Here is a 27,453-nt window from a genome sequence, read left to right as displayed (position 1 = left end):
GATGACAGGCGATTGTTTGTGACATCAATCGAGTCATACGGCATGTTGTTTATACTGTCCTATATCAAATGAAGTGACCCGGTAGTGTTGGCAATGACATTGCCAATCATTTACATTCAGCAGAAGTTGTGCAGATGGTCCCCCCAGGTCCCCGCATGAAAAACTGCTGATTTAAGAGGAATGTCATCCTTAATTAATAGCAGCCCGTAAATGGAGTGCATTCCACGCAAAGACTGATATAAGCCACCACCATTCTGCTGCTCCTGCCAGCAGGCACATTCGCCCCTGTGCATCCAGCTAGCGGCGAGTCACTGAGCATCATCGAAATTCACAACGCAACCTGCTCAAACACGGGATTAGCTACTGATGTTTCAATGAGGACAGCTCCTCTTTTCATGTGACAGTACCTTAATCCCGTCAGACTGGAGCCACACCAAGCTGACACCCCTATGGAAATGTGCTTTAATGACATTAAGGGTAAGCCTTTGGAAAACAGAGGAGATGAAGGGCAGCAGGGAGCAGGCAGCACAAAGTACACTGCCAAAAAGCCCTACCCTTAAAAACTGGTGTCGGTTTTAATGCCGTTCTGGAAATAAAGACACACTACATGACCAAAAGTATGTTGACACCTGCTCGTCGAACATCTCATTCCAAAACCATGGGCATTAACATGGAGTTGGTCCCCCCCTTTACTGCTATAACAGTCTCCACTCTTCTGGGAAGGCTTTCCACTAGATTTTGGAACATTGCTGCAGAGATTTGCTTCCATTCAGCTACAAGAGTATTAGTGAGGTCGGGCACTGATGTTGGGCAATTAGGATTTCCTCGCAGTCTGCGTTCCAATTCATCCCAAAGGTGTTTGATGGGGTTGAGGTCAGGGCTCTGTGCAGGCCAGTCAAGTTCTTCCACACCGATCTCGTCAAACCATTTCTGTATGGACCTTGCTTTGTGCACGGGGGCATTGTCATGCTGAAACAGGAAAGGGCCTTCCCCAAACTTTTGCCACAAAGTTGGAAGCAGAGAATCATCTAAAATGTCACTGTATGCTGTAGCGTTAAGATTTCCCTTCACTGGAACTAAGGGGCCTAGCCCGAACCATGAAAAACAGCCCGCCCCAGACCATTATTCCTCCTCCACCAAACTTTACAGTTGGGGCAGGTAGCGGTCTCCTGGCATCCGCCAAACCCAGATTCGGCCAGCCGACTGCCAGATGGTGAAGCGTGATTCATCACTTTAGAGAACGCGTTTCCACTGCTCCAGATTCCAATGGCGGTGAGCTTTACACCACTCCAGCCGACGTTTGGCATTGCACATGGTGATCTTAGGCTTGTCGGCCATGGAAACCCATTCCATGAAGCTCCCGACAAACAGTTATTGTGCTGACATTGCTTCCAGAGGCAGTTCGGAACTGGGTAGTGAGTGTTGCAACCGAGGACAGACGATTGTTACGCGCTACGCACTCAGCAGTCCCGCTCTGTGAGCTTGTGTGGCCTACCACTTTGCGGCTGAGCCGTTGTTGCTCCTAGACGTTTCCACTTCACAATAACAACACTTACAGTTGACCGGGGCAGCTCTAGCAGGGCAGACATTTCATGAAATGACTTGTTGGAAAGGTGGCATCCTATGACGGTGCCACGTTGAAAGTCACTGAGCTCTTCAGTAAGGCCATTCTACTGCCAATGTTTGTCTATGGAGATTGCATGGCGGTGTGCTTGATTTTATACACCTGTCAGAGACAGGTGTGGCTGAAATAGCCGAATCCACTAATTTGAAGGGGAGTCCACATACTTTTGGTGATGTAGTGTATATATTCATGCTTAAGTTCAAATACAGTGGGGAAAAAAAGTATTTAGTCAGCCACCAATTGTGCAAGTTCTCCCACTTAAAAAGATGAGAGAGGCCTGTAATTTTCATCATAGGTACACGTCAACTATGACAGACAAATTGAGCATTTTTTTTCTCCAGAAAATCACATTGTAGGATTTTTAATGAATTTATTTGCATATTTGGTCACCTACAAACAAGCAAGATTTCTGGCTCTCACAGACCTGTAACTTCTTCTTTAAGAGGCTCCTCTGTCCTCCACTCATTACCTGTATTAATGGCACCTGTTTGAACTTGTTATCAGTATAAAAGACACCTGTCCACAACCTCAAACAGTCACACTCCAAACTCCACTATGGCCAAGACCAAAGAGCTGTCAAAGGACACCAGAAACAAAATTGTAGACCTGCACCAGGCTGGGAAGACTGAATCTGCAATAGGTAAGCAGCTTGGTTTGAAGAAATCAACTGTGGGAGCAATTATTAGGAAATGGAAGACATACAAGACCACTGATAATCTCCCTCGATCTGGGGCTCCAAGCAAGATCTCACCCCGTGGGGTCAAAATGATCACAAGAACGGTGAGCAAAAATCCCAGAACCACACGGGGGGACCTAGTGAATGACCTGCAGAGAGCTGGGACCAAAGTAACAAAGCCTACCATCAGTAACACACTATGCCGCCAGGGACTCAAATCCTGCAGTGCCAGACGTGTCCCCCTGCTTAAGCCAGTACATGTCCAGGCCCGTCTGAAGTTTGCTAGAGTGCATTTGGATGATCCAGAAGAGGATTGGGAGAATGTCATATGGTCAGATGAAACCAAAATAGAACTTTTTGGTAAAAACTCAACTCGTCACGTTTGGAGGACAAAGAATGCTGAGTTGCATCCAAAGAACACCATACCTACTGTGAAGCATGGGGGTGGAAACATCATGCTTTGGAGCTGTTTTTCTGCAAAGGGACCAGGACGACTGATCCGTGTAAAGGAAAGAATGAATGGGGCCATGTATCGTGAGATTTTGAGTGAAAACCTCCTTCCATCAGCAAGGGCATTGAAGATGAAACGTGGCTGGGTCTTTCAGCATGACAATGATCCCAAACACACCGCCCGGGCAACGAAGGAGTGGCTTGGTAAGAAGCATTTCAAGGTCCTGGAGTGGCCTAGCCAGTCTCCAGATCTCAACCCCATAGAAAATCTTTGGAGGGAGTTGAAAGTCCGTGTTGCCCAGCGACAGCCCCAAAACATCACTGCTCTAGAGGAGATCTGCATGGAGGAATGGGCCAAAATACCAGCAACAGTGTGTGAAAACCTTGTGAAGACATATAGAAAACGTTTGACCTGTGTCATTGCCAACAAAGGGTATATAACAAAGTATTGAGAAACTTTTGTTATTGACCAAATACTTATTTTCCACCATAATTTGCAAATAAATTCATTAAAAATCCTACATGTGATTTTCTGGAGAACAAAAATCTCATTTTGTCTGTCATAGTTGACGTGTACCTATGATGAAAATTACAGGCCTCTCTCATCTTTTGAAGTGGGAGAACTTGCACAATTGGTGGCTGACTAAATACTTTTTCCCCCCAATGTATGTAAACATACCTTGAAGATAAAGATGCTAAGTGTCTGGGTTTTAGTGCATTAAGCCCATTTAGGCTAGTAAGCCTGTTTATTTTGATGGGCCAGTCACAAGACGTGTATCTCCTTCACTAAGATGGCAGGAATCTGCTATTCAACAGTGGCTCAGTACAGTGTGTGATCTGTGGTGTACATAACAGCATACATACAGTACTTAGTATGTATAGGGCATACCATACCTATCAGGAAACCAATTTTCACATGCAGCATGGCTCTGATAAGATATTCCTAACCCTCACATCCAGTCCTTGTGCTGAAGGGGAAACAGGTCCTTTGGTGCAGCCAGAGATATAAATAGGGCATGGTTTTATTTCACTCTCATAAACATGCAGATTGATTAGGGTCATTTTCTGCTAGCCTGCCTCCCTCCACCCAACCCCCTCCCTCCATTAGTGATGAAAACCTAGATTTATTGCCACGTCCGTCACTGCCACACTATAATTCACTGGCACATTGGCTGCATGCTTTTATGTAAATGACCAATCGTAATAAGGCATATCAAAAAGCATGTCTCTGTCTCTCTGTTCATAGGAGCGCATACAGGTTGCCAATGGGGCGTTGTCAATCAGCCGACTGACGCTGTCCGATATTGGAATGTATCAATGTGTGGCTGGAAACAAACATGGGGAGGTCTACTCCAATGTAGAGCTCAAAGTCATAGGTAAGGCAATACAAGGTCTGTGGATGTGCCTGTCTGACAGCCTACATACCGGTGCATGTATTGAATGTTGTACAGTATGCACGTTTGTTTGTTGTGTGCATGTTTTAGTGTCATTGCTAGTTTGTTTTTCCGTTCTCTACCATCGCAGTGTGACCTCTAGCTTCTCTGTGATTGCCTCCTAATTAAAAAGCATTCATTAAAAGATGAATGCACTGGGGTGCTGTTGATGTATGGCCATGCCACTGTGCTCTCCAGTCCCACCCATCTGCCCTGTCAGTCCTGTTACTCAGTACCCTGTTCCCTGGCACAGGGCTGGCCTCCAGCTATCACTCCCGAAACCCATCTCCCACCACTCTTGATCATTGTTTTGTCATTGATTGGAATTAGATCCAACACAGCCAAAGTTTCCAGGTTGAATTAAACGTGAAGGAGGTAAAAACGTCATTGACAGTCCCTGGCAGAGAAACACTAATTGAGGTGCTTTATAAAAGCAAAGGGAGGGAGGATCCTGGAGAGAAAAGTAAATGATCATGATAGAACTAATTTGTCTTTCTTAGCCGAAAAAAGGATTCCCTGTTTTTTAAGGAGTGCAGTGTGTTGCACTCTCCTTCCTTCCCTGCCATTTCTACTCAACACATTACACGCCTCACTCTTTAGGGGTTATACAGATAACGTTCCATTTCATCATTCTTTTTTTGTTTTGTGCTTTTTCAATATGTCTGCCTTTGACTCACTCTCTGTCTAGTCCATACAAGCTGGAGTGTGGAGTTTAGTAATCTCCTTGAGCCTTGTCTACCCTGGCTAAGACCTGCTCTAGCTCTGGCCAATGACAATGACTCTCTCTCGGTCTTGCCAAATGGGAGTCTCTTGTTCCCTTGATGTATATGTTGTTCTTTCCTGAGACCTTACCAGGAAAGACTCTGGATCCAGTATACTGAGGTTTTCCTAGTTCTGGTTATGTGTTCAGGATAAACTCATGTCTTTACGCTCAGGTAATACATGTCGAAAGTTAGACATAAGAAAGTAAAGGGGCAGGGAAGTGTTTGGTTTTTAACATGCATGTGTTGTCTCAGCTGTTGCCCCAGATTTCTCCCAGAACCAGCTGAGGAGCCACACCATGGTGAAGGAGCGAGGAGATGTGCTGATCGAGTGCAGGCCCAAAATGTCCCCCTGGGGTGTGATCTCCTGGAGGAAGGGCAGTGAGACTCTACGAGAGAGCAACAGGTAACCTAACAATCTCTCTCTTTATTAGGTAATCCCTCTCTCTGTAAGGGGGTTGATTTCCTAAGCCCTGGGGTTACTGTAGGATTTGTTCAGGTATGGTACCCTGGAGGCAATGTTCTTGTAGTATTGATAAAGAGCAAATGCCAGACACCCCTGGCTATGATTACTGTATGTTTACCTTGCCCGGCTCTGTAGCTTTATATTATATCTCTGGTCATATTAGTGATTCTATTCCTCACTGTTACAGAGTCCCTCCTTGACTGTTAACATTTTATCTCCAGCTTTGCGTTGAAATAAATATTTGAAGTAACATCTCTGTCTGTCTACCTACCTGCTTCAGATGTAGACTCCTGTAGGCCAGTGTTAATTTCATCAACAATAACTATGACGAAAAATATTGGTCAACGACCTATTTTTCCTGGCGAAAACTAATGACGATAACGAGACGAGATGCCATGGAAAAAAAGATAACTATTATAAATGACTTTTCATTTTAGTTGACGAGAGGAGAATTCCATATGAGACTAATGGGCATTCAATTTGACATGAAGCTCCTTTTCATCTGTTATATCCAATCATAAGCATGCATACCTTTGCAGAATATCATTGGTCGTTTAGTTGGACGGGCTGATTGAGCTGATCTACCCGGCTCTCCCACACACACAGCTACCAGGCGGTCACCTCAGTCACTCATCTTTCTTTTGAACTGATGCATAGCCAGGACATTTCAATTGTAACAATAATGTTTACTGTCTCTTACTTTATTTTAGCTTTTTCATGATTTGCTTTTTCACGATTGGAAATACTAATGCTATTTGCTGAATATTGGGAGTACAGTAATAATTCTAGCATTGTTGGAAAGCTCAGGTTCTCCCCTTTTAAGGGAATCACTGTTATTTACCCCATCACAAGGTTATGATGGGGAGAAAATCAGAGCTGTAGGTCTACATTGTTTAACCTGTAGCCAATAACAATGTTGCCAGCAATATGAGGGGATAGTAGGCCTTGTTGGACAAGGCTATCTTAATGTGCACATAGAAGTTGGAGGTAAAAAAAAATGCACAGAGTAAAATGTGACTAACATGACAGTGACTAAAACAAGACTAAAATTGTCCAGAGTTTTAGTTGACTGATAATAGCTAAAACTACGATGGCTGAAATGATTAAAATGAAATAAATATCTGACCAAATTAAACACTGCTTTAGGCCTATATTCAGTAAATGTTTCAACTCACTGAGTGTACAAAACATTAGGAACACCTTCCTAATATTGAGTTGCACCCCCTTTGTCCTCAGAACAGCCTCAATGACATCAATAAGGGATCATAGCTTTCACCTGGATTCACCTGGTCAGTCTATATCATGGTGTTCCTAATGTTTTGTACACTTAATGTATAATCCCTGTTGTAATACACAGTGTAGATATACACCAAAAACAAACCAGTGTGAGTACTGAAGGTATAATTAGTTTGGCCAGTACTTATGGGTGTCCCGATATGCCCCTCGCTGTGCAGAGTCTGGGTGCTAATCAAGCACTCTTCGCCCTCTGTGGGGGTGTGTGGGCGACTATACCAGTCACTGTCTGCTGACATGACATGCTTTTCTGGGCTAACGTGTTAAGCCAGCCTCCTGCTATCAGTGACGGGAGAGCAGTGTGTGTATTTGGGTGAGTGAGTGGTGTGTCTGGGTAGCGTCAGGGATCTGGTCAGTCAGAACATCCTGATCCAGACAGCGGTTGCGCCCCTTTGGTGGCACGACTCTGACAGCAGGACTGTGTGCAGAGTGTCTGGTATGTCTCGTCATAGTTTACATATACACAAAGAAGTGTTGTTGCTAAACAAAGTGGCCCAGCATTTGCATAGTGGTTACGCTGCTGGTGCCCTTCAGTTGCCCTGTATACCTACGTATATGATGCTGTCTCCCAAGCAGACTGATCAAGGCTGGAATTCTGAAGCGCATCAGGTTTTATTAATAAAATATGTATTTTTCTATTCTAGTGTTTTGTCATCCCCTCTTGAACTGACAGTTTGAATCTTGGGTGAACTATGAGGTAGCAACGGATTACACACAAAAAAATGAGGGTTCCTCAAAGGTTATTTGGGAAGGGTGATGGTTCTACTGTACTGACCCAAAGAACTGGCCCAAAGAACCATTTGAGCCATTCAATTACTCTTTGCAGTTCAAAAAAGGGTTCTTTCCTCTTTTAGTGATAATTAAAATGTAGGGGTGGTGGTTCATTAGAATATTTTGGGGCATGATTTGCTCACAGCTCTTTTTGTGCAACTGTGAGTGAGAGTGTCATTCCAGTGTATCTAATCTGTTGTGTTATGCTATAATTGTTGTATATGACAATGCCAGTGACGGTGTCTTGTGAAAGACTTACCTATGGCCTTGTGTCAATTGAGAACGGTTGACTAAGTCAGTAGTTTGCAATTCTCTCCCAGCTGTTGCAGAGCTAGCACACCTGATTCAACCTATGGCATTTTAACAATACAATATAAAGCCAGAATAAAAAAAACATGTGTGGTTCTACAAAGAACCTTTGAGATTGAGAAAGGTTCGATATAGAACTGTTCTCCATAAAGGTTATAAAGGTTATATAGCCCCAAAGAGCTTTGTATCCATAGCGGAACCCTTTTTTGGTGCTATATAAATATAACATTTTTTAATGGTTCTTTATAGAACCTTGATAGCACTGTACAGGTTCCATTTAGAACCTTATGAACATGGTTCTTTATAGAACCTTAAAAAATGGTTCCATATAGCACCAAAAAGGGTTCCATTATGGTTAAAAGCCAAAGAACCCCTATTTGGCACTACTGTATATAGAACCATTTGTTTTTAGTGTGTATGCTTTTCCCTTTCCATGATTTCCAACACAGATATCCACTGAGCTACAGTAACTGATCATTTTGATTTAACATCCTGCTTGTAGCCTATGGATATGTTTGGAACGGAGAGTTTTGTTGATTGATTTGGTATTTTGCACTGCTGTGACATTGGTATATGTTCCCATGGGATGATTAATTCAATTGCAGTGGCTATATTACAGTTGAATGGATGGATGTAACCCTGTTCTTCCCTGCTGTTTTGTGGGTTCTTGTTGTTTCGCTATGAGCTTGTTAGAAGTAGATAGATAGTTGAGATATATTGTATTTGTTTGCTGTAGCGGAGAGGCCTACCAGAACTCATATACTGTATGGTATTTTAATGTACTGATTTGGACTTGTTGGAAACAAAGGCAAAATAGTATTATTAAACCTGGACCAGTGCCCTTACTGTTATAAACACAATCTATCATAGTAATGTGGTATTCACAAATATAATTCTATTACAATATCTCTAGGTCTGTATTCAAGTGGAGTCCTGCATTGAACTTGAAAAGTAAATTGTCATGCTTTTACTTTGTAAATGCTATTCAGCGCAGACCACCTCTTTGACACAGAGGTAATTAAAAATAAAAATGTGCAGATAACAAGTTTGCTCGCATCTGTCCCAGGTTGTATTGTGCTGGATGATATCTTGTCAGGATGCTGGATTGCATTGTCAATAGGTGGAACCCTGCCAAATTACTTTTCGCAGAACTGAAAACGTGTGTGAGGCATTGAATGTGTTCTCTCTACTCTTTCTTGCTTTTATTCTTTCTTTCTTTCGCCCTCACTCTCTCTCTCTCTCTATTTCTCTCTATCTTGCTCTATCTCTCTCTCTATCGGTTTCTCTCTCTCGCTATCTCTTCCTCTCTCATCCCAGTCTCTTTCTTTCTCTCTCTCTATCACACACACAAACACACATTGCTCAGACATACAAACCTACTTTGCACCCAAGTTGTCCTGCCCTTTCTGGACCGCATACATCTCATGCTATGAAAGTAATCATCATCTGTTGTTGTCATCATAATAGTAATTTAACATATTGTCTCACTTCAAAATGACTGTTACTGGAGGATGAATGCTTTGATAACCATTGTGATTTAGCGGTAGTTTTAACATAATGTAAAGTGAAACTAGTTCACCATGCAAATGAGAGGACCACCACTGCCTTGCTTTGTCCATCCTACATCGACTATGGCAGTAACACAATTACTGCACTTGACAGTAATCCATAATCACATTTATTGTTTTGAAAATAAGGTGTGAGCAGGATATGGCGGTACACCTGCTCAGGAGCGTGCATACTCAAAGGCGGGAGGGGTGTGTGTGTGTTGTGAACCCCTTTTGTTCAAGATTAATTGGCCTAATTGCGTTAGCGCTCCACTGTGGCTTTAGAGGGAGGGGAGCCAGTGTCACCAGCTGGGTAATCCATCTTCATAGCAGCAGCTCTTTTTTTCTGCAAGAGCCCAGCAGAGGGGGGGAAGGGGGGGAAGGGAGGGTGGGTGTTGTCTTATCTCTCCCAGACAACCCTGCAGGGAACCGGTTTAGATGACATCAGCTGGAACAAAGCAGCTGAGAACGTAGCGCAGGGTCTTGCTGATGAGTGTATAAGTGGGCCGTGTCAGGCAATGGACCGCTGCCTAAAAATATGCCATTTCAATATGTCACCACTGAATTGGAAGAGAGATAAAAAAAAAAAAACCTGTGTTGGTCCCCCACACCAGACCCACACACTCAACTGTCTCTGTATGAGTGGCCACCGCCCGCCCGCCTGCCCGCCGGACGTGCTGACATTCTGTTTTCCCCCCATCTCTTCTCCCTAAATTAAAGGCTTTTTTCTTTCAAAGGAATGTTTGGAGTTATCTTACACCACAGGAGCACTCGTAGGGGAGAGTGGGGTATGTTGAGCCATTTTTTACATTCAGCATAAATACGTCAAGGGAAATATAGATACGTCAAGGGAAATATAGATATCTTTCTATCAAAGATATCTACATATACAGTGAGGGAAAAAAGTATTTGATCCCCTGCTGATTTTGTACGTTTGCCCACTGACAAAGACATGAACAGTCTATAATTTTAATGATAGGTTTATTTGAACAGTGAGAGACAGAATAACAACAAAAAAATCCAGAAAAACGCATGTCAAAAATGTTATAAATTGATTTGGATTTTAATGAGGGAAATACGTATTTGACCCCTCTGCAAAACATGACTTAGTACTTGGTGGCAAAACCCTTGTTGGCAATCACAGAGGTCAGACGTTTCTTGTAGTTGGCCACCAGGTTTGCACACATCTCAGGAGGGATTTTGTCCCACTCCTCTTTGCAGATCTTCTCCAAGTCATTAAGGTTTCGAGGCTGACGTTTGGCAACTCGAACCTTCAGCTCTCTCCACAGATTTTCTATGGGATTAAGGTCTGGAGACTGGCTAGGCCACTCCAGGACCTTCATGTGCTTCTTCTTGAGCCACTCCTTTGTTGCCTTGGCCGTGTGTTTTGGGTCATTGTCATGCTGGAATACCCATCCACAACCCATTTTCAATGCCCTGGCTGAGGGAAGGAGGTTCTCACCCAAGATTTGACGGTACATGGCCCCGTCCATCGTCCCTTTGATGCGGTGAAGTTGCCCTGTCACCTTAGCAGAAAAACACCCCCAAAGCATAATGTTTCCACCTCCATGTTTGATGGTGGGGATGGTGTTCTTGGGGTCATAGGCAGCATTCCTCCTCCTCCAAACACGGCGAGTTGAGTTGATGCCAAAGAGCTCGATTTTGGTCTCATCTGACGACAACACTTTCACCCAGTTCTCCTCTGAATCATTCAGATGTTCATTGGCAAACTTCAGACGGGCCTGTATATGTGCTTGCTTGAGCAGGGGGACCTTGCGGGCGCTGCAGGATTTCAGTCCTTCACGGCGTAGTGTGTTACCAATTGTTTTCTTGGTGACTATGGTCCCAGCTGCCTTGGGATCATTGACAAGATCCTCCCGTGTAGTTCTGGGCTGATTCCTCACTGTTCTCATGATCATTGCAACTCCACGAGGTGAGATCTTGCATGGAGCCCCAGGCCAAGGGAGATTGACAGTTATTTTGTGTTTCTTCCATTTGCGAATAATCGCATCAACTGTTGTCACCTTCTCACCAAGCTGCTTGGCGATGGTCTTGTAGCCCATTCCAGCCTTGTGTAGGTCTACAATCTTGTCCCTGACATCCTTGGAGAGCTCTTTGGTCTTGGCCATGGTGGAGAGTTTGGAATCTGATTGATTGATTGCTTCTGTGGACAGGTGTCTTTTATACAGGTAACAAACTGAGATTAGGAGGACTCCCTTTAATAGTGTGCTCCTAATCTCAGCTCGTTACCTGTATAAAAGACACCTGGGAGCCAGAAATCTTTCTGATTGAGAGGGGGTCAAATACTTATTTCCCTCATTAAAATGCAAATCAATTTATAACATTTTTGACATGCGTTTTTCTGGATTTTGTTGTTGTTATTCTGTCTCTCACTGTTCAAATAAACCTACCATTAAAATTATAGACTGATCATTTCTTTGTCAGTGGGCAAACGTAATCAGCAGGGGATCAAATACTTTTTTCCCTCACTGTATTTCAAAATGTTGTATATCCCTGGAAATAACCAGAATTATGTAAACATAACAGTTTTGAAAACATTTAACATAGGCTTAAGCCCTCGTGTAACCTCATATCCCAGTGATAATGCCTGGGGGAAAAACACTTCAACTGTGGCCTAGAGGGGGAGCGAACCCCACTGAAGAAGACATTTTTCATCATTTGAACTAAACTAATCACACAAATGTGAGGTGTCTTCAAAATACTATGCATATTATGCAGAAAATGGACAAACGTAATCGTGATTTGTATGGGGTATATTGATTAGCTATTGACTCAACTTGCCCCTGGCCAAATGGCACAATTTACCCCAAAGCAAAGACTATATTAGCTACAAGGATGCACTTTCATACAAGGTTTAGGACCTCATATTGTAGCTTATAGAGACACCAACTGATGTATAAAACAGTCTTTAAACGGTCTACTTTGGTGTAGATACAAGCATCATGAAACCTATAACACAATAAATTCATTTGACTTTGTAAAAGTCCGTTTTTTTTACCTGGCTTGCTTACCACTTTTTCCATGTGATTTCTTCCTTCACAGACTGCATGACATGATGACCTCTTCCTAAATATTTGGTCACATGATTCAATTTGTGTATGGTTTCTTAGAAACAATGGGGTGGCTCAACTAACCCTTTTGCATGATTTATCCCATTCTTCCCTACAAATATTTCAAAAAAGTTTTTTAGTCCTTTGATATAGTTGCTTGGCTTCAGATGGAAGTCTTAAACTGATGTGTAAGTGGTACAGATACATTGCAGTGTGTTTTGGTGTGCTCTGATGCTGCACAGGTGTTTTATTGCCATGGAGAGATCTGTTTAGTGGCTCTATATTAGTTTTGCTGTTGTATATGGAAGGAGGAAAGAAAAATAGATTGGTTAGTGTCAGTTAAGAATAACATATGGCAGGTTTATTCAATCAAAGCCATGGTATGGTACAGTATGTTCTCATTAAGACTAAATGTAATGAAGCACTAACATTTACCTATTTGCTGTGTAGACTTTTTACTCAAGTTGTAACAAATGAAGAATGATATACTACAAGAAGTCCCAAGTGATTGTATTGTATTGTAATGCATAGGCTTCTGCAGAAATGACTGTATCATGAGCAATACAGTAGATTAAGTTAACTTCCAGAAGATGTCATACAGAGACCATCTTCTTTTAAACATTAACCTCACTTTAAATCTATTCTTGTAAATTTGACCTTTATTATATGTGGCCAGATAGAATAATTCCATCTGCTTACTGTATAACATAAGTTACCTTGATTGCTTTGTGCACTTTAAAGAAGTGCATTATGATTAGACTTGGTCTGAGTTTCGCTGTTTCTACCACTCTCTCTTGAACTCATAATTGGTGGCTTGTCAGGCCTTGATGCCTGGCCGGGGGTGTTTAACATACAATGCTTGTAGAATATTCTCCCTACATCCCTGTAGCGTGGATAATGGATTGAGTGGGGGAAATAAGGCACAGCAGGGGTTTCTGCGTCAGGGTGTTGACTGTTGACTGCTCCACCATATTGAGGGTGACAGGGACGGGAGTGAGATTGCTCCAGATCTAGCCATGCTTATGGCCCATCGCTAGCCCTTCCTGCAAAGCAAGAGGAAATGAAGATGGCTCTCACATAAATGAAGTGATGTCTGCCAGAGTGAACTCCATTTACAGACCCCATCTGCTATGCCACACACACTCCAGAATGAATCAATGTCAGGAAGGAAACCAAATGTAGAATGAGTATCAGCACATTTTTGTAAGTGTCCACTGAGGAAGCTTGTGATGCATTTACTTACATTGACTTAGTATAAATGATTTTGCACTCAGTCATTACTCAGACATGATTGTGTCACTTTTTAAAAGATAATAATTCGATTTTCATCAAACGTTGCCCAAAGTTACGTTATGAAATCTTAACATGAAACAGTGCCATGTGAAAACAGATGCGTTGTTATTAAAGAGATGGATTAGCCCAGAGCACTGTTTTAGTTTTAATTCATTTCAGAGGTGCCACGCTGTTGTGCTTATTAAAAAACATTGGTTATCATGTTTAAATGTCACTTCGCATTTTTTCTCATCACGTCTCTAATTTCCTCATTTGATTCCTAATTGAACATCTGCTTGGAAAAGTGGAGATCTGGATCTCTGCAGAGGTGCCTGTGCCACAGCGTTCCAAGTAGAATATTGAGAGGTTCTGCAGCCTAATAAACGTATCTCATTTCCTCACCTTGAAGGGAGGCACACCACTTGATAGGTTGTTTGGGCAGCTTATGGTGCTCATGCTCATTTAGCGTTAGCCTCTGTCTTCAGAGTCTGGTGTTGGCTGGGCCGGGAATGTCACATGAAGGGGAATGGCCCTCCCACCTGAGGACGAGAGCAGGCTGGAGCTCTGCTGGGGTACCCTGACAGCCCCACGCACTCACACACTTATGTGCACACATGTTCAAAGGAACACACACATACGCATGCATGGACTGACAGGAGCACATCCAAACATAGATAGACACACTCACACTCCCCCGTGCAGTCTTGATTTAATTTAAATTATGTTGTGGCTTTTATCACTGTCTCTTAAATTGTTTTAACAGCTGACCTTAACTTGATCTAGCAAGATGTGCAGTGCTAGTGCATAGAGGATTCATGTTAATTGATGATTTCCCTCTCCAAAAAAGTAAATTAATAAGACACATCAATTTATTTATATTTATTTATATTTATTTTTATCTTTATTTAACTAGACAAGTCAGTTAAAAAATATCTACTAACCCTAGCCCTAACCCTAACCCGAGCCCTAACCTTAACCCTTACCCTAACCCTTATTCTAAACCTAAACCTAACCTTAACCTTAACCTTAGCAAGCAGTTGCTTATCAACAGATAGTTTGTTGAAAGTATGACCATCCGGACTATCCAAATACGGTGTAACCGATTTATGCATAAACTTGCCCTCACATACCTCAAGTAAGGATTTGACCCTTAATAATCAAGCTATTTCTGATCATATCAGGTTAGGTGAACCCTTGTTCCCTTTCCTGTAAGGGTTGTAAAACAAGCTCAAGCAATTTGAGTTGATCGACTTAACCCAAATAAATCTAAACCTGGAGCAAAAGGGAATTTGAAGATGTTTGCTGAGATTAGGTCAGAACCCTCTTTACCCGTCCACGTCCCATGTTCTTCTCTACGGGATTATTTTTATCTGGGAGAGCCTGCTGCTGATATCGTTTTTCAAAGAGAGAATCTGCCAGCACAGCACAAGTAATCCATCTTGGTTCCTCCGACAATTTCTTTGGAACCGGTGTGTGTGTGTGTGTGTGTGCTCCTTATTCCTGAAGGATATCTCAGCCAGCGCATGAGGAGGAGATTAATATCAGTGGAAGGGAATACATTTTGAGAGCAATTTGTGATTAGAGGAAGGATCCTATAGCAGTACATCCACACGTCCCTCTGTGGACCAGACACTCCACTCCTTCCAATGCAATTACCAACACAATCCCATCCTGTTCTCCTGTTTCACCACCGGAAATGAAGACAATGTAAATCATGAGCTTTGATTAAGACAGGTACCTGTAATAAGTAGTAGCTCTGCACAGTGTTTAATTCATACACATACATTAATTCATACACCGTCCTAATGTTGAGTTGCACCCCCTTTTGCCCTCAGAACAGCCTCAATTCGTCGGGGCATGTACTCTACAAGGTGTCGAAAGCATTCCACAGAGATGCTGGCCCATGTTGACTCCAATGCTTCCCACAGTTGTGTTAAGTTGGCTGAATGTCCTTTGGGTGGTGGACCATTCTTGATGAACACAGGAAACTGTTGGGCGTGAAAAACCCAGCAGCGTTGCAGTTTTGGACACACACAAACCGGTGCACCTGGCACCTACTACCATACCCCGTTCAAAGGCACTTACATATTTTGTCTTGCCCATTCACCCTCTGAATGACACACGTACACAATCCATGTCTCAATTGTCTCAAGGCTTAGAAATCCTTCTTTAACCTGTCTCCTCCCCTTCAGCTACACCAGGGATGAGCAACTGGTGGCCCACGGGCCGCATGGCCCCCCTTTTGTAGGCCTGTGGTCAATTTGTTAAATATATTTTTAAACAATTTTTTATTGTTATCTGTGTGTTTGTTGTGGGAACTTAGTCAGGGTCACAAGTTACTGTTGCGAGTTAGAATAATAGAATGCATCAGCAGCCACTCAATTAGCCCATGTCAGCTACATTTCTTTAGATTGGTAAGTAAGTCTAGCGGCCAGCTACCTAAACTTCTAGTAAGCATGGTCGAATTACCGTAGAATTGTAGAATTGAATGAAATTAGTTATAAAATTGTAAAATCTTCTCTCTGCCCCATGACAAAATGTGTAGAATTGCAGGAAATGAACTTTAAAAATAAAAATGTTTCTCTTCACTGTCACGAGGGGGGCCACTAAAATGTTTTGCTTGCAAGGGTATGGATGCACACTGCGGCCCTTCATGATGAGTTCAGTTTTTTGGGGGCCCCCACCTATTTAAAAGTTGCCCATCCCTGATCTAAACTGATTGAAGTGGATTTAACAAGTGACATCAATAAGGGATCATAGCTTTCACCTGGATGTTATGGAAATAGCATATTTTGTACACTCAGTGTATAAAAGCATATTAGGTTAGAAAAGCCTACAGTGGGGGAAAAAAGTATTTAGTCAGCCACCAATTGTGCAAGTTCTCCCACTTAAAAAGATGAGAGAGGCCTGTAATTTTCATCATAGGTACACGTCAACTATGACAGACAAAATGAGAAAAAAAATCCAGAAAATCACATTGTAGGATTTTTAATGAATTTATTTGCAAATGATGGTGGAAAATAAGTATTTGGTCAATAACAAAAGTTTCTCAATACTTTGTTATATACCCTTTGTTGGCAATGACACAGGTCAAACGTTTTCTGTAAGTCTTCACAAAGTTTTCACACACTGTTGCTGGTATTTTGGCCCATTCCTCCATGCAGATCTCCTCTAGAGCAGTGATGTTTTGGGGCTGTCGCTGGGCAACACGGACTTTCAACTCCCTCCAAAGATTTTCTATGGGGTTGAGATCTGGAGACTGGCTAGGCCACTCCAGGACCTTGAAATGCTTCTTACGAAGCCACTACTTTGTTGCCCGGGCGGTGTGTTTGGGATCATTGTCATGCTGAAAGACCCAGCCACGTTTCATCTTCAATGCCCTTGCTGATGGAAGGAGGTTTTCACTCAAAATCTCACGATACATGGCCCCATTCATTCTTTCCTTTACACGGATCAGTCGTCCTGGTCCCTTTGCAGAAAAACAGCCCCACAGTATGATGTTTCCACCCCCATGCTTCACAGTAGCTATGGTGTTCTTTGGATGCAACTCAGCATTCTTCGTCCTCCAAACACGACGAGTTGAGTTTTTACCAAAAAGTTCTATTTTGGTTTCATCTGACCATATGACATTCTCCCAATCCTCTTCTGGATCATCCAAATGCACTTTAGCAAACTTCAGACGGGCCTGGACATGTACTGGCTTAAGCAGGTGGACACGTCTGGCACTGCAGGATTTGAGTCCCTGACGGCGTAGTGTGTTACTGATGGTAGGCTTTGTTACTTTGGTCCCAGCTCTCTGCAGGTCATTCACTAGGTCCCCCCGTGTGGTTCTGGGATTTTTGCTCACCGTTCTTATGATCATTTTGACCCCACGGGGTGAGATCTTGCGTGGAGCCCCAGATCGAGGGAGATTATCTGTGGTCTTGTATGTCTTCCATTTCCAAATAATTGCTCCCACAGTTGATTTCTTCAAACCAAGCTGCTTACCTATTGCATATTCAGTCTTCCCAGCCTGGTGCAGGTCTACAATTTTGTTTCTGGTGTCCTTTGACAGCTCTTTGGTCTTGGCCATAGTGGAGTTTGGAGTGTGACTGTTTGAGGTTGTGGACAGGTGTCTTTTATACTGATAACAAGTTCAAACAGGTGCCATTAATACAGGTAACGAGTGGAGGACAGAGGAGCCTCTTAAAGAAGAAGTTACAGGTCTGTGAGAGCCAGAAATCTTGCTTGTTTGTAGGTGACCAAATACTTATTTTCCACCATAATTAGCAAATAAATTCATTAAAAATCCTACAATGTGATTTTCAGGATTTTTTTTCTCATTTTGTCTGTCATAGTTGACGTGTACCTATGATGAAAATTATAGGCCTCTCTCATCTTTTTAAGTGGGAGAACTTGCACAATTGGTGGCTGACTAAATACTTTTTTCCCCTACTCTATGTATTAAGGAATGTTACTGTAGCAGGCCTAGGTTGCATTAGCCATGAACAATGTGTCTGTTAGGTCCATGGGGAATCACTTGTCATTTCTCTCTTTGTGTGAAGGTGGTGTAAGAGGGAATGTTTGGCACCTCGGTGTATTTGTTTCACAAAGTAGAGATGAATACTTCCTTTGCAGGCTAACACCCCTGTCCCCTGGCTGTGTTTTGATTAAGCTGCGTATTGCCATGGAAACCTTATTAATGTGCTGGAGACAAGGGTCAACCCAGAGAGAACTGAAAGGAAATGTCATCTCATGTATAGCCTGCAAATCAGTCTTTTTTCTTCCTACAGCTTAATGTAACTGAAAAAATTAAAAGAACCCACTCAGTGCATTCTGCTAGTTGCAGGGTAGAGCAGGGTAAATAATATGTACTGTGACAAGGGGAATGAGTCCTTACTTACTGTCAATCATTCTTCTTCTTGTACACTCAACTAGAGCTCTGTGCAACACTGGCTCCTGATGCACTCCTCATACTCCTATTGTGCTTTGATTGACGTAAGCAAATTATCTCTATAGGGTAGGCCTTCCAAGCATTGTGGTGATTGCTGTTATTCTCAGCAATACTCTCCATGATGTACTGTTCTGTTCAGCACATCATTTTATTTTACCTTTATTTATCTAGGCAAGTCAGTTAAGAACAAATTCTTATTTACAATGACGGCCTACAGCGGCCAAACCCGGACGACGCTGGGCCAATTGTGTGCCGCCCTGTGGTACTCCCAATCACGGCCAGTTGTGATACAGCCTGGAATTGAACCAGGGGGTCTGTAGTGACGCCTCAAGCACTGAGATGCAGTGTCTTAGACCGCTGCGCCGTCATTGTTGTTGATAATTAGTGCATTCAGTGGTCAACAGTTCCAACATTCTGCAATTTAAGCAATATTTAAACTTTGTGTCATTAAGTACATTTAGTCATCAGGGCTTCCAACTTTTGAAGATAGCTTGGAGTGAGATCTCCTATCGTGAATGTCATTGGCTCCACCACTAGTTAGGGTATGGTGGTCCCCTCCCCAGGACAAAAACATCTGTTTTAAATCTCATTTCCTGCTATTATACATATTTTCACATGGCTTAGTCCCATGACCAGGGTGGAATAAAAATCATAGGTCAGGTGTATTCAGGATTATTTTTAAAGTTGAATAAACACTCAAAAGTCGACAACTTGTTTTGAAGTTAATTTGAGATTATTTGGGAATGGAATTTAGAGTATGTTAGCTAGGGAACCATTGATGTTTGGTTCAAAAATGCTATTATTAATGGTTGGTGGCAGTAGCTAACCATAGGATGGATTGCAGTCTCTCCTTGTCCATAAGAAACAAACATGTTAATATGTAATTCATTTGGGTGAACTATGTGTTTAAAATAGGACCGTAGAAAATCCTGCATAGAGGTAGCTCTTCAAAGGGGGTTGCCCACCCCTGATCTATGTTTCCCAAATACTGGGGGTTTGAATAAGGTCATGTGACATTTGATTTCTACACATTACCCTACATTCAAGAAAAATATAATGAATAATGACAAGTTGGCATATCAGATTTCAAATAGCCTAATTACACCAGCAAAATTGGTAAGTGAAATAATAAAAGTATGGGGAATAACAGTAGTGTTTTTGCTGAGATAAACACACTAATTAGTATATATTTTAGCCCATTGTAGGGGATGGCAATTGTTCTAATGACTTACATCAGCTATTGTGAAAGACCAAATAAATTAAACAGATAATAAAATCTCATGAAGACAAGATGGCATAGCCTAAATCTGCCCCTACACCCAACCCAAATTATCTTTCAATGTATTGTTTTCCCCCCACTAGAATCAGTTACACATTAGGGTTCACAATTTGTTTGGGCAAAATAATGTTAATAATACATCTAGACAAATCAGGTCTGAATGCTGCCTTTTTGTTGTTACAGCTTAATGAACGTAGTGCTAAAATGGCAATGTCCAAACGAGGTGAATAATGTAGCCTATGGATCTGGGCTAATGCGAGCAGTGGATTATTAAATTAGCAGGCTAGGTTATATTATCACATGCTGTCAAAAAAAAACGTTCTGCGACAGGGACAGTAGTGAGAGCAAATTAATTTGCTGCTCTTTTGACAATTCAGCTCATAAACTTTGATCAGCGGAGAACAAACCTGCTCCACTCTAATCGTGAAGGCCGTTTCTTTACAAACACACATCCAATCGCCCCAATTACTAAACGAATCACAAGCTTCAATCTGCCGTGGCTTACAGTGCAGTGGTAGGAAAATGATGGATCTCCCGGGTGAAGCTGCCTCAGTTACAATGCTCGTGATGTAGAATTGCAGGCGCATATGCTCTGATTTGAAAATGATTTGAAGGCACAATTGAAAAGTTAAAGCACTGTATTAATCAGAAAATAAAAGCAGTACTTTTTTCATTGCGTGAGAAATAAGAGGCGTGGCGTATGAAGAGGGTCAAATACGTGTCTCTCGCCCAATGCGTAAGATTTGGCAGCACTGAGTTATACAGCACCTTTAGGTACATTTGGCACACACTACAGTCTAAACACTCCAGTCACACTAAACTTTTATATATTCAATGCTTATGGCAATGTCATCATAAATATGCAGTTTGAGTGACATTCAAGTTCTCTCCTGTTGTGGGGGTGTCAGCCCGACCATCAGATGAGGTGCCATTTGAATGTGTGCACCTCATTTTACAGCTGATAGCACCTTAAACTAAATCATTTTCTATCATAACGACATTTATTCCTGAATAATTTGGTAGAACTAATAGTGCATGTGACAAGCTAAGAGGTATTGGGAAAAGCCTACGTAGGGCAAAAATCAATATCAATTACAGTGCTATTGGAGAATTGTCAGAGGTAAATGCTCAGGTGTCCCTATTTTACAAATGTCAGGCAATCGGTTTGTTGTCTAAGTGATTAAAAAAACTCATTACCACACGTATTATTGTAGTCTGTAATTGCCTGTTAACCTTGGGGCTGACAACTTTAAAAACAGTGGTATGCACTCCGGATTTATCTTGATGGAACTGTGAAAATAGACTTCTCAGTACTTTTCCCATTCAGTTGATCTACACAGTGCATTCTGCATCATATACTCCGGCTTTGGTTTTGCTGGGTCAAATCTGAGCAGTTTTACTTGATTTCCGTGTCTGACAAGGCAGTTCCTCTCAAACACGGAGCTCTGTGGGGAACCTGGAGAGAGACAGACTTTCCATTTATCTTGTGATGCCAGAATTTCTCCCTGTACACTTCAGGATTTTAAAGCAGTCAAGAGCATAGATCAAAACTTGAAGTTGGGTCCAACCTCTTGTCCTGTTCAGAGGATAGGGTGACCTAGCCTTTCCCCCTGTAGACACCTCATCTGAGCTTTTCCTATTCTCCCCTGGAGCAGTGTTACTACCACCGACGCGTTGATACAATCATGATTACAAACACCACCTGCAGGTAGGTCAGTGTGGACCAGGACAAGCAACATACTTTAATGCATACCTTTCCTTATCTGTAAAGTTAATACAAAGGGCACACACAGCTACAGCACAGAAGCACACAGAGTGAAACCCTGAAATACTTGTGCTGGATGAGGTTTGCGTTTGGAGATTGCCTGGCTCCAGTGGTGGTTGGCCTTAACCAGATGGGGCGAAATGAGTGTCAGAGGAGTGCAGAGATGCAATACGGACTGAGTGTAACGCACCTTAGCCAAGGTTAATTATTTTGTGATATCACCGAAAGCGTAAGATGGCCTTTTTTTACACAGCCTCATGGCTGAGTAATTCTACTGATAGAATCTTAACCCCTATTTTCACAGTCCTGTTTTATTTACCGTGATAATGAAGAGCACACAGAGACCCTGCAGTCACCCGTTCAACCGGGCTCTGAGATGGAGAGGGTGTATTTGCGTTTATCAATGCTACCTTCACATATGCACGTATTAGGACATTGGTCTAAATAGTTTGATTTATGTTATGCCAATATACGCATATAAAAGATTTTACTGAGTTTACAGTTCATATAAGGAAATCAACTCATTAGGCCCTAATCAGATATGCATATGTTGGTCACAGATACCTTTTTAAAAAAAGTAGGGGCGTGGATCAGAAAACCAGTCAGTATCTGGCGTGACCACCATTTGCCTCATGCAGTACGACACATCTCCTCTGCATAGAGTTGATCAGGCCATTGATTATGGCCTGTGGAATGTTGTCCCACTCCTCTTCAATGGCTGTGCAAAGTTGATGGATATTGGGGGGAACTGGAACATGCTGTCATACACGTCGATCCAGAGCATCCCAAACATGCTCAATGGGTCATATGTCTGGTGAATATGCAGGCCATGGAAAAACTGTGACATTTTCAGCTTCCAGGAATTGTGTACAGATCCTTACGACATGGGGCCGTGCATTATCATGCTGAAACATGAGGTGATGGTGGTGGATGAATGGCACAACAATGGGCCTCAGGATCTCGTCACGGTATCCCTCTGCATTGAAATTGCCATCGATAAAATGCAATTGTGGTCGTTGTCTGTAGCTTATGCCAGCCCATACCATAACCCCACTGCCACCATGGTGCACTCTGTTCAGAACGTTGACATCAGCAAACCGCACGCCCACACGACACCATACATGCTCTCTGCTATCTGCCTGGTACAGTTGAAACCGGGATTCATCCGTGAAGAGCAAACTTCTCCAGCGTGCCAGTGCCCATCGAAGGTGAGCATTTGCCCAGTGAAGTAAGTTATGACACCGAACTGCAGTCAGGTCTAGACCCTGGTGAGGACGACGAGCACGCAGATGAGCTTCCCTGAGACGGTTTCTGACAGTTTGTGCAGAAATTATTTGGTTGTGCAAACCCAGTTTCATCAGCTGTCCGGGTGGCTGGTCTCAGACGATCCCGCAGGTGCAGAAGCCGGATGTGGAGGTCCTGGGCTGGCATGGTTACACGTGGACTGCGGTTGTGAGGCCGGTTGGACATACTGCCAAATTCTCTAAAACAATGTTGGAGGCGGCTTATGGTAGAGAAATGAACATTAAATTCTCTGGCAACAGCTCTGGTGGACATTCCTGCAGTCAGCATGCCAATTGCACGCTCCTTCAAAGATTGAGACATCTGTAGCATTGTGTTGTGTGACAGAACTACACATTTTAGAGTGGCCTTTTATTGTCCCCAGCACATGATGCACCTGTGTTATGATCATGCTGTTTAATCAGCTTCTTCATGTGCTACACCTGTCAGGTGGATCGATTATCTTGGCAAAGGAGAAATGCTCACTAACAGGGATGTAAACAAATTTGTGCACAACATTTGAGAGAAATAAGCTTTTTGTGTGTATGGAACATTTCTGGAATCTTTTATTTTACATGAAACATGGGACCAACACTTTACATGTTACGTTTATATTTTTGTTCAGTATAGATAGCATCGGCAACTATAGCTGTTGGCGTGCATCAAATCCAACATGAAATACAGTACTCTCGACATTTCAGTGTAGTGCTGCCACCATAATTTTAAATAATTTCTGGTCCCTAGTTTTGTCATGAACTCATCCAACACTCACATTCTAGCACTTCCTTTCACAATACATCTGTGCCTTTTCATTAACTCTACATACAGTAAAATTGTCCACATCACAGTGTTGTTTGTGTAAATCAAAGGCCAATGTAGTGTCCTTCAATTATGAGGTAGTAAAGACAACCAAAACTGATAGCTTGTTTCACATGTAATGTAAGCTGAACGCTTGTGTCTCATGTACCATAATATAGTCTTAAGTCATAGTGGTGATGTCTCAAAAATAATTTCTGAAAAATGACGAGAGGAAGGGTATTTACTTTAGACCATAATTACAGTTTCCAATTTGCACTTCACAGTACGAGCAATGGATTCTCTACGACTAATGTTATTTTTTTTATCTCTTTCATCTTGCAGGACATAAAATATTAACACTGTCCAGTCTCTTTGCCTGTTACTTGATCTTCTCCAATACATTTTTTGGTTTGTATTTTTTATGATTACATGAGTAGTGTGTTTGGGCTTTTCGCCTCTTGTTAGAAATAAACGTCTCCTCTTCGGAGGGGTTTATAGCGGCAGCCATTAACTTTGTGTGAGGCAGAGATGAAAAGAGTGGCACTTGTGTTCATCCCACCTGTGAATTATTGATACGTCCTCAGCAGCAGCAGGAAAGGAAGCTCTCCTGAGACAGTGGGCAGATCAGACAGACATGTTGTCTAAAGGTTGCTTAAGTAGGGAGAGGAGGAGTAGAACTGGAAGACACTTACTTCACTTAGTTGACTTGTAGTTTACCTCAGCTCCTCCAACTTCTAAGTCTACTAATAATGCCTTTCCCATTTCTGTAATTACAGTAAGAAAGGCATAGTATGATGCATTATGTTTGTGTACACTCCCCACTTGTATTCTCTCTGTGGAGCTTTTCTCAGAGGATGCACTAGTCATATGCTTGTCCTTTTGTCCCAGGGGATATGTCACGCCCTGGCTCTGGGGACTCTTAAATGTTGAGCCAGGGTGTGGATTTTCTATGTTTAGTTTTCTATGTTTTTTGTTCTAGATCGTTTAGATCTATGTTGGCCAGGGTGGTTCCCAATCAGAGGCAGCTGTAGCTCGTTGTCTCTGATTGGGGCCAATACTTAGGCAGCCGGTTGGCACCGGTTAGTTTGTGGGATCTTGATCCGTAAAGGTTTGGTGTGTGTAACCTCAGGACTTCACGTATCGTTTCGTTTTGTTGTTTTGTTCGTGTGTTGTGTATCAATAAAGATGTACGCTTATCACGCTGCGCCTTTGTTCCACGAGTCATCAGTCAACGTTCGTGACAGGATAAGGGAATTGTGGAAATATACATAGCCAAGCATACAAATGCAGGTATTGAGTTATATGAGGCATGTGCTGGAGAGGTAGTCTTAAATCAGGTCAGAGCTTGATCTAGTTAAAACAATGTGTTGTTGCCCTATTTGTTCACAGTCTGGGGGGTTATATTTGAACAAACCTAACGCAATGGTAAATCTTAGCACTGGAAGTAATGTTATAGTTTCAGGGGTGTGTCAGAAATATTTTAGCTATTTTCACAACCGGAATCAAGGGCGTAGTAGCTGGTGGTGTTGCGAAAGGGCTAGGTTTTGATGAATTAACAAGTTGTGGGTGTGTCAAGGCTTGGCCTCTCACTGGCCAATCAGAACGTGCTCCATGGCTAAATATGTGGTTACTTCAAGTTGTGGATTTAGGGTCTTTCATTAGATAGCCTGCCCATATTTGCTAAATATTTTGAACATGTTTGCAGTCCACATTGATCTAATTGCATTGCTTCAATATGGAAAGACGTTGTTAAACATAACTACAGCTTTCGCACTGATATCGGGGCATAGACATGCCAAACGTAATCAATAAGCAAGATTAAATTCACTAGACTATTGACAAGGCCTAAAAAGACAGTGTATAATTCTAATCAAATTCTAATAGAAATATAATACAGACAAGGCAACTTAGACTATGTAGGGTTTTACGCACATGCAAACTTTTCACAGGAACTGGACAAATATCCAATATAAAGAGAAAGGGGAATGTCTACACACCCTTATACTGCTCGCAAATGTTATGTTTTATAAACATAATGGAAACATCTTACAGATCAAATTTGGACTTCTCCAGAACTATCAAACGAAATTGAATTGCATTCGAGCCATGTACGTTCTCACCATAAACCCATGGACGGTGAATCTTTCTAATAAGTTAATTTTTTTCTCAAATTAAACTAAACTCAATCAATCTGTTTTTTAAACCAACAATACTATTTCTAAACAGGATACGGTCAGAATGATATCATAAATCGCATCTCTCGTTCCATGAGCATAATGCAATGTGTGCACACATAGGCCTAAAGGCTCTTCGGCAGGAGGCATGACTGTTTGTCGTATCCATTGGATATAGTTTATTAAATAGTATACACTGACCCTCCCTACAATAGGTATAGTTATAACAAACATGTAGCCAATCAAATTTATTTTTTATTGGCTTCAACATGGAAATAGTTGTCTACACACATTGCATTCGCATTTCGAAAATGCACTGCATGTTGGAGTCATGGACAATTGGGCATTGCCAAAACGTTATCATAGGATTAGTTTACGATCGCCAATAATATGGCGTTTTAGTTACTTTGCCACATGAAAGGTAAACAAACAAACAGGAAAATATCCTAGACTACAAGCGGATTCAGCACCAAGGACAGTGATCGGAATTCCCATGATTTGACAGTTAGGTCCAATAATTTTTTTACAAAATGATTAAGGAAAAACAATAAGCCGTCTATTGTAATAACTTGATGTTCCTAAACAGACTTCCTACAGTCACTGACACCTTTCATTCAATGTGCATCGCACATAGGCCTAATGAGTCCAAACTTTTCACAGAAGCTGCATGGACAAAGATAATGTTTAAAAAACAGTCTGTTGACTGTTTGGCTGCTCGGGATATTTTAATAAAACATTGGTTATAGGCTATTGATTAGGCTAGTGTGTGCCTCCGCTGGCAAAATCGATGCCATAACCAATTGCGTTACTGCTAAGAACAGCTTTTGGTGAGTCTTAAATACTACCAGTAGCAAGGCTTAACACCAGCCGAAAATAGAGCCCTGGTTGGATTTACAAAAATGCTCCTTGTTTACCAGAACTATACCAATGTCAATGTGCATTTCTATAATATGTATTGTTCTTGAAACAACTATCCAAGTGTTTTGCAACTTCATTGTTCAGTTCTTTCAACTGAACAATGAGGTGACTCTATGACTGAAATACAATGTATGGTAGTTCTGTGACTGCTGCAGTACTTGTTTAACTCTCGTCATGTCTGTTTTCTTCTCCTCCTATCCAATATATTCCGATATAGACCAGAACGTGATTGTCTCACTTGATTATAGTAAATTGACAGGATAATGGGTCATTTAAAGTGTTTTGTCAGGTAAGGTTGCCAGATTAAATCACAAACACATTCAGTCATTAAGATAAGTATATGTAATTTAAAAACAGTTTTTTTTCATGCTTCTTGCCCTAATCTTTTTACGTTAAATTGGTGCAACCTAAATTTGAGTGTAGTGTTTACAAACTCATTATTATTATTAAAAGCATATTTCTCCTTGTGTAATCAGAACATCTTAGATAAGTGGCTTCGCTAACTGAACAATTTCCAGAGTTGCAATAAATTACCTGCTATTACACAGAACTGTAGGTGACAGTTTGCTTTAAACTGTCCCTTACATTACACAGCAGATCACAGGGGAAAATGCAATGCAAAGATAGAGCAC

At 41.9% G+C, this 27,453-nt stretch overlaps 1 protein-coding gene across 1 annotated transcript in view; it reads left to right on the top strand.

Moving 5' to 3' along the window:
• The window catches only part of cntn4 (contactin 4), a 188,306-nt gene that overhangs the window by 134,393 nt on the left and 26,460 nt on the right, over positions 1-27,453 (top strand). Inside the window, exons 10-11 of the mRNA XM_084167119.1 lie at positions 3,997-4,126; positions 5,200-5,350. Of these exons, the coding sequence (XP_084023245.1) occupies positions 3,997-4,126; positions 5,200-5,350 (281 nt within the window). The remainder of the gene's footprint in view (positions 1-3,996; positions 4,127-5,199; positions 5,351-27,453) is intronic.

The sequence above is a fragment of the Coregonus lavaretus genome (genome assembly GCF_964263955.1).
Source record: "Coregonus lavaretus genome assembly, chromosome: 8".
NCBI lineage: Eukaryota > Metazoa > Chordata > Actinopteri > Salmoniformes > Salmonidae > Coregonus > Coregonus lavaretus.
Note: the sequence above shows the minus strand (reverse complement) of the source record. Positions and strands in the feature narration are given on the sequence as shown.